This window comes from Macaca mulatta, chromosome 2, assembly GCF_049350105.2.
Source record: "Macaca mulatta isolate MMU2019108-1 chromosome 2, T2T-MMU8v2.0, whole genome shotgun sequence".
In the NCBI taxonomy this organism is placed as follows: Eukaryota; Metazoa; Chordata; class Mammalia; order Primates; family Cercopithecidae; genus Macaca; species Macaca mulatta.
The window spans coordinates 105,055,376-105,069,252 of NC_133407.1; the positions used below are offsets into that span (position 1 = coordinate 105,055,376).

General features: G+C 36.9%; 1 protein-coding gene across 10 annotated transcripts in view; it reads right to left on the minus strand.

The window, feature by feature from the left end:
* The window catches only part of ULK4 (unc-51 like kinase 4), a 706,344-nt gene that overhangs the window by 466,590 nt on the left and 225,877 nt on the right, over positions 1-13,877 (minus strand). For all 10 annotated transcript variants that reach the window (XR_013413811.1, XR_001443048.3, XM_077992220.1 and 7 more), the window contains 3 exons: positions 4,932-5,065; positions 2,515-2,636; positions 2,301-2,357 (listed from right to left, as the gene is read on the minus strand). Coding sequence is in view for 8 of the 10 variants with exons in the window: in XM_077992220.1 (XP_077848346.1) it covers positions 2,301-2,357; positions 2,515-2,636; positions 4,932-5,065 (313 nt within the window). In the remaining 2 variants the exon portion in view is untranslated. The remainder of the gene's footprint in view (positions 1-2,300; positions 2,358-2,514; positions 2,637-4,931; positions 5,066-13,877) is intronic.

Genomic DNA, 13,877 nt, shown 5'->3' on the forward strand with positions numbered 1-13,877 from the left:
TTTTTGCTATCTTCTGGAAAAATTATGAATTAATTCACAGAAGCAACATTCAATTCTCAACAGTTCACAATAACGTGCACAAGAACTATATGGATAACTAAAACCAGGTCCTGAATTTTAGTCAGTAATTCTCTCCCTTTACTAGTATTCCATCAGTGCCATCAACACTGAGTATACAAAAGGTGACCACACAGTTAAGGCCAACCAACGAACGCAATAAGAAAAATAATTCAAGAATTCTGGGACTGGCCATGATTCAAACTAGGAAAATAGACTGAAGAGAGGCAAAAGACTTTCATTTTATTTCCCTAAACTTCCTCTAATTGGGTGAGACTATCAAGAAAAAACTGCTAAATTTTTTTAATATCTTCATGATCTCTAAACCAGCCAAGTTATTTTCCATTTCCTAAAAGTGCCTGTATTGAAAAGACCCAACAGAATACCCATAGAAAAGTCTTTATGGACACACTCAGTGTGGCCTCCTCCCTTGTCTCTGAACACAGAATTACAAGGAGCAGATGAGTTCTCCCCAGTATACATAGAATTTCTGAAAGTCCATAAAGACTTTTCTGTTGGCCGGGCGCGGTGGCTCAAGCCTGTAATCCCAGCACTTTGGGAGGCCGAGACGGGCGGATCACGAGGTCAGGAGATCGAGACCATCCTGGCTAACACAATGAAACCCCGTCTCTACTAAAAATACAAAAAAATTAGCCGGGCGAGGTGGCGGGCGCCTGTAGTCCCAGCTACTCGGGAGGCTGAGGCAGGAGAATGGCATAAACCCGGGAGGCAGAGCTTGCAGTGAGCCGAGATAGTGCCACTGCACTCCAGCCTGGGCAACAGAGCGAGACTCCGTCTCAAAAAAAAAAAAAAAAAAAAGACTTTTCTGTTGGAAAATCTTGGTAGTTCCTTAAAAACCTAAAGCATACTCAGTTAATGTAGGCAGAAGAAAATACTACACATAAAAAAAAAAGAGAGAGGGAGAAAGAACACAAGACAACTATACCTATCCCAAACAAACACTGTGCCAAAATAATCCAAGGTGGGTTACCATGACAAAATTACTAATTTCAGGCATCAATGTGCCAGTGCAATGGAATTGTAAATGAAAAAATCATAGTCATGCTAAAATGATGCCTATGTTACACTTAAAAACAGGTAAACAGATGGTGGTAAATAAAAATTCTCATAATTTGCAAATTCATAAATGTGGTAACAAAATTATAGACTTTCTGGAATTCAAGATTCAAAGTACTCAAATGATAAAAATTTGAAATTGAGCTCAAAAGGACCTTTACTGCATTGTTTCCTAAAAATCAGCAACCGCCACTCAACATTTATATTTATAAACATCATACTTCACCCTATAATGAACTTTCTAGAAAACCATATTCTCACTCGTGTGTGGCACTCTTTTTTAAAATAAAATTCCAAACTAACAATAAAATTGAGATGCTGACCTCATTTTAACTAGTTACCTCTATGGCATTTTGAAAATCTCTGTTCAGCTTATTATTAATATCAAAGTCAGACTGGAAAAGCTCTGTGACAAATGTTTTAGTTTTCCCTCTGTATGACTCACTCATTTTATCAACCATATATACTGTAACTACTACTGGCAAGGGAAAAAGATAACATAATTCACGAGCTAAACAAAAAGACAATTTTTGTGAGCAAAAACAGAAGTGAACAATAATACAATGATTTTTCATTTCTACTTGTATCCTCAAAATTAAAGAAAAAGCTAAACTGAGCTTAACATAGAGAAATACCATCATAAGAAGAGACACTGTAGGGGCTGGGGCAGAAGAATCACTTGAACCCAGGAGGCGGAGGTTGCAGTGAGCCAAGATCGCACCACTGCACTCCAGCCTGGGCAACAGAGTGAGACTCTGTCTCAAAAAAAAAAAAAAAAAAAAAAAGAGACACTGCACATGATTGGACAATATAAGCTGAAGTAGAGAGTAATGATAATATATTCCCAGCATTCCATTTTCACCAGTTTTATTATATTTTTTTCATGACGTTTAATACCAAAATCTATAAAAGTGTTTCTGTTTCTGTGGGCATATTTACCCTATTTGGGCTGTCTCTGAACAAACTACATTATCAGGAGAGAATGTGTTTTCTCCAAATGTCAAATTTTATTACAGTCAACAGATAAAAATATTAAAAGGTCACTTCCCTAGAGACAAATAAATACCAATAGGATTTTTAAATTACCTCATTCTGACACCAAATTCCACAAACAGTAGAGGCAGCCACAATTTTATTAGAAACAAGGAAAATTTAGTGTTACTCACAAGAATAGTTCCGTAGCTGAAAAGAAACTCTTCTGTCACAACTTGAGGTCGAAATACCTGTGCGATGAGAGTTTCTACAGATTAAATTCTGGAAGATATGTACAATTTTAGCTCAATTTAAAAAAAGAAAATGTTTTGAGTTGAGGATTCTCAGCTCCAGTTTACAAAGAAAAGAGGCATATTTATATCCTTTTCCTCCTCAATACGATAGTACCTGTGAAGTTACAAGGTGAAGCACTATAGGCATCAGGGGGAGACACATCTTCAGCTGTTTCACTTGAACTGTTGACGGGTGTTTACGTCCAGAAACATTAGCCAAGGCGTTAAGAATGTCACCTGTGAAGCACAGCACGGAGCACACGTGGAGGTTAAAAACCACAAAACTTAGAACACAAGACAACTATACCTACCCCAAACAAACACTGTGCCAAAATAATCCAAGGTGGGTTACCATGACAAAATTACTAATTTCAGGCATCAATGTGCCAGTGCAATGGAATTGTAAATAAAAAAATTTGTTAGAAATTGTTCTATTAGAAACAAGGTCATTGCTGGTCATTGCTTGAAAACCCATGGGACTTCTAAGATAATTAATCTCCAAATAAAATAAGCAGATATACTTATTCATAAGTACTGAAATTACAGCAGACACTTATGGCCTCTGGGGACAGAATGTGATATTCTGCAAAGACACTATAAATAAACTTAACATCTCATTTGGAAATGAAAAATAAAATTTAATAAATTATAATAGAGTAACAGTTTTAGAATTTTTTTTTTGTATTTTTGAAATTTCAATCATGAGCATGCGTTACTTTTGCAAACAACAAAAAATATTTAAAATAATAAGTGGGCCAAGCACAGTGGCTCATGCCTGTAATCCCAGCACTTTGGGAGGCCGAGGAGGGCGGATCACAAGGTCAGGAGACCAAGACCATCCTGGCCAACATGGTGAAACCACATCTATACTAAAAATACAAAAATTAGCTGGGCGTGGTGGTGCACGCCTGTAGTCCCAGCTACTTGGGAGGCTGAGGCAGGAGAATCACTTGAATCCGGGAGGCGGAGGTTGCAGTGAACTGAGATGGCGCCACTGCACTCCAGCCTGGTGACAGAGCTAGACTCCGTCTCCAAAAAATAAATAAATAAATAAATAAATAATAATAATGTGAACGAATTACAGAACACGATTTACAACTTTTAAAAAAGAGAATAGGTTGGAGGTAAAAAGAGGTAAATTCCCAAAACTTCTCATTGGATGATAAATCTAACAATAAATAAAACTTGCTTTGTGGACATCAGAATCTTATTGTCATATCCTAAAACAGAACAAGTCCGGTAATAAAGAATTTAGCTACCAACTGACCAAATTAAAGCCTTCAGGTTGGAGGTAAAAAAGCTTACAATCTGAAATAAATTTTGAGAGGCTCTATTTTCAGTCATCAACAGGCAAAAATAATCTCCTAAAGTATCAGTAAGGGGCAAAAAGTTGCTGTCAGTCAGCCTTGAAGATATTTTCATTACTCTGATTTAATATTCTGAATTCCTGAATCTAAGTACCCTCTACTATAATAGCTTGGATCAAATTTAACATTCTAAACATTTCTGGTTTATAGCTACATCTGCTGGAAAAGCATGGAATGGGATTTAAGCTACATGTACATGCTCCCTAGGTTATTTTAATTTCTGCAAATAACAATGAAATAAGGTATTTCTTTAGCTGTAATAAACATCCTTTGCAGTCATTATTAGATGATTTATCTTAAGATAAATTTTTCACACCAAAGAAAGTTTCAAACTTTAAACTTTAAACGAATATCAAAATTATTTAACATTACATTTTAATATTTAAAATTAAAATCCATGCATTTTTATTCTCACTTATTGTGGGAGTTAAAAAATGATTATATGGCAGTAGAAAATGAAAAGATAAATAATACAGGTTGAGAAGGGTGAGTGGGTGTGGAGGGATGAGGAAGAAAAGTGGGTGAAAGGGTATGAACATACAGTAAAATAGAAGAAATAAATTCAATGTTTGATAGCAGAGCAAAGTGACTATAGTTAACAAAAATGTATTGTAGGTGGGTGATCAACACCCTAAATACCCTGGCATGATCACTATGCATTTTATACATATAACAAAATTTCTCATATACCCAATAAACTTGTACAAATAAAAGAAAATCTTGTTTCAGCAAGGGAAAAAAATAAAATCTAAGCATTTTTGAAGTTTTTTTTTTTAACAATAAATAAATTCGTGCTCTAATTTCAAGAGACAATTCTTTTCCTCTGATTTAGGCAAAAAAGAAAAGTTACCCCCAAATACTAGCATAAGTCCAATTTTAAGGATTAAACCACTTTTCTTTTGTATATTTTCTAAAATCACCAGTTTCCCTCAGATCACATCTTAATGTGACATTGTCTCATCATGCCTCATCACGTCATTGATGCAAAATAATTACAGAAATAGATAAAGGAAATTTAAATCTTGAAACTACATATTCGTGAAAAATTGTCTTTGCATTTGCCCTTCAAGAACAGACAAGTAAGAATAAAAAAGAACTGATGCCTAAAAGCCAAGTCTTAGAAAGGTAAGCAGGAACGGGGCCTGAGGACGAGACTCCAATTTACCCAGGATTCGTGGCAGCTCCTGCACGATGTGACGGATGAGAAGATCCAGACATTTGGACAGGTATTCATTGCCACTTTGCTGCTCCTTGCCTGGAGTGGTCTTTCTGCTGTCTCTCTCGATGTACATCACCAGTCTACATACAGGAAAGTGCAAAGATTACCTCTCATGATAAAACACTTGATAGCATCGGTCCGAAAATGCCGCCAAGGCAAGTGTTTCCAGAGGGCATCCTCCCAATCACATTGACGTTTAGATTTGTAGCAACTTGTCAGGCACAATTTTTGCCTCAGAAAACTCAAAACATTTATGGAGAAAGAAAACAAAGCAACTTCAAATCTCTCTGCTAATGTCCTGATTTCATTTGCCTTGGCCAATGGAAACAAACAATATTCACCAGGTGATAAATGAAAGACAAAGAGATGTCTGGACAGAAGAGGGCTTTTTATGTTTCAAAGGTTCAAAGTAAAGCCACAAGTTAACTGCACATTTGTTTATCATTAGTATTCAATTTGCTTGGGACCCTAGATAATTCATATGAATTTCAATTCTCTCAGTAAATTGTGTACAGAAATCCAAAGAAAATGTTTCATTTTAACACTGGGTTATACAGATGACAGACAATATCTAAATATCTGGCTTTTACATGTCTCTTTATCTACTAGTTTTATGATACCTGCCTTTTAAAGCTAACTTATTTCTTCTTCAAACTACTGGCATTCTTTAAACATTCATTTCTGAACCAACCACTTCAACCCAGAACCAGGGAGTCTACTGGACCATCACCTTAGACATTTAAGGTGTTACTACAAACTTTTAGGGCCTCTCCACATTTTCTCCCCTTTGCTGGACCTGCTAGTCATTTTCTCAAGTTCCCAATCCCCACAACCCCCTACAGCGCAGCAAGTCCACTGATTTCACCATGCGAAAGGCCCTGTAAGGCAATCTCCCTGGTTACCACCATCCATCTATCCATTTCTGTTATTCTCACCCATCCACCCAACTTTTACTTCTCAGGAAGAACTTCCAACCAATCTCCATTGTAAATTGGAGTTTTATATATAATACACACATACACATAAGATGTATTGAAATCTTGATACTTAGCATTTATGTGGCTCTCTCAATAGATTTATTCATGCATTTGTGTTTCCATGTATTACTATTTGGACCTCATCACGTGAGGATGAACCCAAATCAGGAAGTTAGCCTTGATTCTGTATCAGTCAGTTAGCATCTTCTGTTCTAGTCACCAATTACATGGCTACAGTCATAATTACTGTTTGATCTACTTGTTCCTCAGTCGCCTTCAATCCGGCTTTCTCCGTCGTCACTATCTCTAAGGTCACATGACATCAAATCCAATGGGCCTTCATCTGCCTTCACCTATACAAGTCAACAGCATTCAACACTGTTGCCACTCCTGCTGTTCCTCTACCATAACATCATCCTTTATTAGCTTTCTTCTCCAGTTTCTCTGGTTGTTCCTTCTCTGTCTTTTGCTGGTTCATGCTCTTAAATGCTGAAGTCTGTCAAGACTGAGTTCTAGGCCCACAACTATCCTCTTTCTACCTGTTTAACCCAGACTATTTCATTCCTACCAATGATTTAAATTACCACTTATCTATACAGATATCTTCCAATTACACATCTGCAGCTCAAACCTGATCTCTAAGTTACATACCAATATATTCAACTGCTGACTTGACATCTGATTTTATCTGTCTTAAAGGGACTTCAAACTCTATATATCCAAAATAAAAATCATCATCTCACCAAACCTGGTTGTCTTCCAGAGGACAATATCCCACTGTATAGTATCACTCTCTACCTTATTAAATAAACCAGAAAACTAGGAGAGTCATCCTTAACACCTCCTTTTCTCTCACTTCCCATATTAAGTCAATCATTGAATATTCTTCCAACTCTTTCACTTCTCTACTCCAAACCAATAGCAAGCTACCATACTTCCTTCTCCTGGACTATTACAATAGCCTTCTAGCTAACTAGTCCATCTGCTTCTACTCTGCCACTCTAATCCTTGCACACTCTACATCTAAACTAATCTTGTCCATCAGGTCACTCCCCTATTTAAAATCCTTCCATGGCATCTCATTGCTCTTCACATAGGAGTTCTTAAAACTCCCTATCATGACCTTCATGGCCTGACCCCCAATTACCTCTCCAGTTTCGTCTTGCTTTCTCTCCCTCCTGTCACACTGGGTTCTCTGTCTCTTAAATACAGTACCTCCCCATGCAACAAGCTACTGCCTCTGCCTAGATGGCTCTTCTCTTCCCCCTTTGCCAATAAATTCATATGCATGTTTCATAACTCACTGTAATCTCCAATGACTTCCTTAAATTAAAGCCCTCTATGGTACTGTCTCATAGCATGGAAGGATTACCCAACTGTAATTTTATAGTATATTTTTAATTATTTGATAATGTTTGTCATCCCAGTAAACTTAAAAATACCTAAGGGCAAGGACTATATCTGATTCTTCTCACCACACCCTTCCACTTCTGTGCACAGTTCTTAACTCTAATTTAGTGTTCAATACATATTAGCTGAATAGGTAAATATTGTTGTTGAAACTGCCATAAAGTTCTATCTAGTTCTCTACAGCAATTCCTTCTCATTATTCCCAAGGCCCATTTCTTAATTCTGCTATTTAATGTGTGTTTGCTTAAAATTTATACCGCATATAAAAAGTTAAAAAAAATAAAAAACTTCCACCTAGAAAAAAATACCAGAAGCAAAAAGACCAACTGGAGAAAAATATTTCCATTTCATATCACAAAATGTTAATATTATATGTGTACACACACACATATGCCCGCAGATAATAATTAGAAAAAGACTAACAAAAGAAGAGGAACAAATGAACAAGGACTAGGAAAAGGCAGTACACATAGAAGAAAATATAAATGGTTCAAGAAAAAGACATTCCGTTTCACTCCTAATAAAATAAATATACATAAAATGACATCTATTTTTACCTCATGGGGGCAAAACTCAGAAAATCTGACAAGACTGCCATCAAGACTCTGAAGATACTGACACTCCCGTACATTGCTGCTGGAAATGTAATCGAGTATAAATACCAGGCAGAGTGAGCTGCCAATAATTTGAAAATTAATAATCTAGTAATTTCATCTCTAGGAACAAAGTATTCTATAGATATACTGGTACACATATGATACGACACATACACAGTTTGCTATTTATAACGTAAAAAAATTGGGGTGGGAAGTATTTAGCAAAAGGGGACTAGTTAAATAAAATATGGTACATAATTAGAATGCGGCTGTCAAAAAGAAGCAGCTCTTTATACACTATATGAAAAAGCTACAATATATGTTTCTAAGAAAATAAGCAAAGTTCAAAATAAGGAACTTTTGCTTATAAAGGGAGGGAAATAATCCATATTCATATTTGCTTAGATTTTTTAAAAATCCAGAGCGATAAATAAGCTAATAAGGATGCTTAATTTTGCATGGTGGTAATCTAGGGTAATGAAGTATGGATGAGAAATTTTTTGATTTTGTTTTTGTTTTTGTTTTTGAACCATGAGTATGCATTACCTACTCAAAGTTTTTAATGTATGTATGTACGTGTGTGTGTATGTGTGTATATATATACACACACATATATATACACATATATACACATATATACACACACACATATATATACACACACACACACATACATATACACATATATATACACACACTTTTTTTTTTTTTTTGGAGACGGAATCTCACTCTGTTGCCCATGCTGGAGTGCATGCAGTGGCACAATCTTGGCTCACTGCAACCTCTGCCACACAGGTTCAAGTGATTCTCCTGCCTCAGCCTCCAGAGTAGCTGAGATTACACGCATCTGCCACCACACACAGCTAATTTTTGTATTTTTAGTAGAGGCTAGGTTTCACCATCTTGGCCAGGCTGATCTTCAACTCCTAACCTTGTGATCCACCCGCCTCAGCCTCCCAAAGTGCTGGGATTACAGGTGTGAGCCACCATGCTCAGTCAGTGTTTTTAAATATTAAGTAATATTGTTGTCCCGCAGAGCCTTTTTAAAACATGTTTTAGGAGATATAATGTTCAATTTCCCAGGATGCCCTACCAAATAATAAATGATGAATGCAAGGCAAACAGACAGCCCAATTTGTAAGATTTATGCTTTCTCACAGTGTCAAGTGTCAGGCTGACTTTACAAAAGAAGTAAACCAACAGTACTCCAGCAGTACCCCAAAACTTAATTGTGGTTTGTGTCCATTATGATTCCTAGATTCTTTCTTTCAGCAGAGTCAAATCTTTTACCTTGACAATATTGAAACAGAGATGTCAGCCAAATCTGGAAGCAATTCTCACCTGTTGTACTTTCTGACAGTGTGATCTTGTACAAATTAAACTCTTACAAACTTCAGTTTTCTAATTTAAAAAATGGGACAATGCCTGCCTTATGACTGCTGTGAGGATGTAAATGAATTGGTAAATACTCAAGAAACAGTAGCTACTATTATCAACACCACCAAATCTGGGATACTGCTTTCTTGAGTACACAAGTCTTAAGAGAAAATCCCCAGAAAAGGCTAACACTCTGCTTTCCATCCCATTCTCTGAATCGCGAATCACCATGCTCAAAAGTCCTCCCCGACTTCCTCTGCATTTTGAAGAACTGCCTCAACTTATTAAAATGAAAGAGAGGCAGGGCACGGTGGCTCATGCCTGCAATCCCAGCACTTTGGGAGGCCATGGCAGGCAGATCACCTGAGGTCGGGAGTTCAAGACCAGGCTGACCAAAATGGAGAAACCCCATCTCTACCAAAAAAGTACAAAAATTAGCTGGGTGTGGTGGTGCATGTCTGTAATCCCAGTTACTCGGGAGGCTGAAGCAGGAGAATCTCTAGAACCTGGGAGGCAGAGGTTGCAGTGAGCCGAGATCACGCCATTGCACCCCACCCTGAGCAATCAGAGTGAAACTTCGTCTCAAAATATAAATAAAATAAAATAAAATAGAGCCTGACATCTCTTCAGAGATGAGACAGAATTTGATGCCATTAAAATGGTTCTACTCCTTTTGATATAGGAAGAATAGAAACATTTTCTTTAAGGAAATAGTTTTGTCTTCATTAAACATGTGGAATATATAACCATTTATTTACCCATCATCCTACTAAAAGACATGCCGGGTGCTTTCAGCTTTTCTTCTCAAAAAGCAATGCTTGAGAAACACTGTTGCATCTGTCTCCTGGTACACGTGTGCATATAGGAATGGAAACGCAAATATGCAACTTCAGGACACTGCCAAACTGGTTTCCAAAGTGGCTGTCCCAATTTATTCCCACCAGTAGCGTATGTGTTCCCTCTAAGTTACAACCTCACCAATACCTACTGACATCAGATTTAATTTCTACTCATCTATTTATGGAGTCTAAAGTGGTACCTTTAGTCTTAATTTGAATTTTCATAACTATTAATGACATTGAGAATTTCTGAGGAAAATGAGGAAATATGAACAGTAAGTGCCTGAAAATGCCTGTTTCTGAAATGCCTGTTCAGGTCTTTTGCTCATTCTCCCATTGGGTTGTTGATCTTTTGTTACTGATTTGGAGACATTAATTATACGGTCTGGATCTTTTATCTTCTTCCTCTTTGTCCCCTTCTTTATCCTCTTTCTTCCTTCTTCTTGTTTCTCCTCCTCCCCTTGTCTTTCACAGTGAAGTCCTCAGTCCACTGGAAAGTGATTGATCATGTGGGTTGAGGTGGGAATCTAATTCCATTGCTTTTCCAAGTGGACGAGCACTTCTCAGGTACTATGTGTTGAAAAGGTACTTCTAAAACCAACAGTGAGGAAAGAGGGGTAAAAGATCAAATATTGGGCAAAATCTGATTAAAAAGCAGTTTGAACCTTAAATTATCTCCTCTGGCCAATATATGTAGGTAACTGCCACTAGGCTTGCACCCTGGCAAAAGTCTGAACATTTATTCTCTAGAGAAAATAAAAACCATCTAGACTGAGAAATAGCAGACCAAGTTGAAGACAGGACTACCAAACTGCAAACAGGGAGACTAGGTGAATTTATGCACAGTAAATACTGAAACTTCAGCTCCCTTAGCCCAGTGGACTCCTGAGACTCTGATAGCCCAGTCATTTCCTTCCAAGCATGTGACTGGAACACTCTGAATGTGCTCTTCTTTGGCAAAACTAAATAGCCCAAGAGAAATAGCCAGAGACATTCATGCTAAAGTTCACATTAAAAACGCCTGTACAGATGATCTTAGTGTAAAGCTCAAAATCAAAATTCACCGACACACTGAGAACTTCTAAAATAGGCTGTCATTCCTTCAACTCCTAATCATAAGGAGATCAAACATTACCAATAGCTGAAAGCCTGGCTTGTCTGCTCTACATTGATGCCTGCTGGTATTCATCCACATTCTTTTTCGTTGCTGTGTAGTGTTCCAGTATGTGAATATACCGTAATTTACTTACCCATTTTGTTGTGGATGAACATTTGGGCTATTTCAACTAATGAACAGGGCTAAGCATCACTTATGCTGGATGTATGTAAACATTTCTATTGGATATATCTGTATCCTTGGAAGAAAAATTGCTGGGTCACAAAGCATGCCTCGATTCAGTTTCATACACACTGATGATCAGTTTTCTAAAGTCATCATTATATCAATTTATACTCCAACAGGTACATATAAGAATTCCAGTTTTTTGGCCGGGTGCGGTAGTTCATGCCTGTAATCCCAGCATTTTGGGAGGCCGAGGCAGGCAGATCTCAAGGTCAGGAGATAGAGACCATCGTGGCTACCATGATGAAACCCCGTCTCTACTGAAAATACAAAAAATTAGCTGGGCGTGGTGGCGGGTGCCTATAGTCCCAGCTACTCAGAAGGCTGAGGCAGGAGAATGGTGTGAACCCGGGAGGTGGAGCTTGCAAAAAAAAAAAATTCCAGTTTTTCTACATCCTTGCCAAAACCGTACGTTATCAGGCTTTTTAATCACAGCCATTCTAGTGGGTATATGTTGGTAACTCATTGTGATTAAACTAAATTTTCCTGATGACTAGTCAGGTTAAGCATCTTTTCAGGTGTTAACTGGCCATCTGGAGATAACCAGTTTTGTAAAGAGTTTGTGCAAGTCTTATGCTCATTTTTCTATTGCGTTATCTGTCCTCTTTTCCTTGATGAAGTAAGTCTGTACATATTTCTGTTAAGAGACCACTATTGATTATACATGTCGATTATATATGTCTCTTACTCTATGGCTTATCTTTTTACTCTTTTAATGTCTTTGAATGAACCATAATTTTAAGGTAGCCTAATTTCATCAATATTTTCCTTTCTGACAATGCTTCTGTGTTTTGTTAAAAAAAATTCAGTCTACACAAAAGTCATGAAGATATTTTCATATGCTATCTACCAGAAGCTCTACTGCTTTACCTTTAGGAATTTAAACAGAAAATCATAAAATCTATCTGTATTGATCTTTGGTACAGCGCAGTACAGCTTAGGAGTAGAGTTTTTATTTCTTTCCTATATTGATATCCAAATTATCTATTACCATTTATTATAAAACCCACTGTTGTCTCATTGTTTTCCTCTGTACCTCTCCTACTCTTCTTCATGTCTTCTATACTTTTGTCTCTCTATACTGACTTCAGACTTCTCCCAGATAGTATTTCTCTGCTTTGTAGAGTCTAATCTGTTAACCAAATCCACTGAGTTCTTACTTTTAATTATTGTATTTTTCAGTTCTAGAATATCCATTTGGGTTTTTTTTAATAGTTCCAGTTCTCCACTGAAATCCTTAATCTTTCAAATTCCTGGACTATATTAATCACAGTTACTTTAAAGTCTGTATCTGATAACTCCATTGCCTGTATTCCCTATGGATACTGTCTCTCTTGTTGATTTTATCGCTTTTATTCATATCATCTTGTCTCCTGTAGGCCTGATTACTTTCTATTGAGTATTAGACTCTATACCTGAAAACTAGGGAGATATTCTGAGGCCTAGGGTTACGGTTAGACTTCTCCAGACAGGATTTGCATTTCCTTCTGGAAGGCAGCTAAAACACCAAACAATCTAGATCATCTTAATCCAGAGACTGAGATGATTCAAAAATGAGCTTCTCTCCTTGTTTTGGGAAATCCTCTATATCAATAACAGCTACCCCAGAAACAGAAAACAGAGAAAATAGAAATGTTTCTCTTCTGGCAGTCAGGGAATCCAAATGAAATCCTCCAAATTTACAGAGTATAATAAAAGCAAATTCACACTTGTCTATAAGGAATCAATTTTTCTCTAAAGTTTAAATTATCCATTATAAAATTTGATAATGTGTTGCTTAACTACCATGGTTTGAAATATCTTTCACTTAAGGCAAAAACTATTCAAATCATTTTCAAACACTAGTACAGACAGTTAATACATAAGAAAATATCCATTACATCTGCTGGGGGAAATAAAAGACTAATGGGATCCATAACAGTTTAAAACTAACTCTAGAATGATGCTCCATTTCTTCATGTTCTCCCCAATGCCTCCCCATTACAAGATGTGTTTTCATGGCTACAGTAGAATAAATTGACTTTACTGACAAGAGAACATTATTTTCTAAAAGAATTCACATTCTATAAAGGAGATAAAATGTGGAAACATTTGAGCATAGTGTCCACAAATACTTCACAGGCGTTCTACAAAAGGCAGCAAATGATATTTCTCAGTGTTCTACAAGGGCGTATCAAGTTAAAAAGATAACACGCTGAAAAGAAATCCAAATAAACAAGATCAGATCAATTCTTCTTTGTGTCCCTTACTATCTTTTTTTTTTTTTTTTTTTTTTTTTTGAGATAGAGTCTCACTCCATTGCCCAGGCTGGAATGCGTCGGCATGATCTCAGCTCACTGCAACCTCTGCCT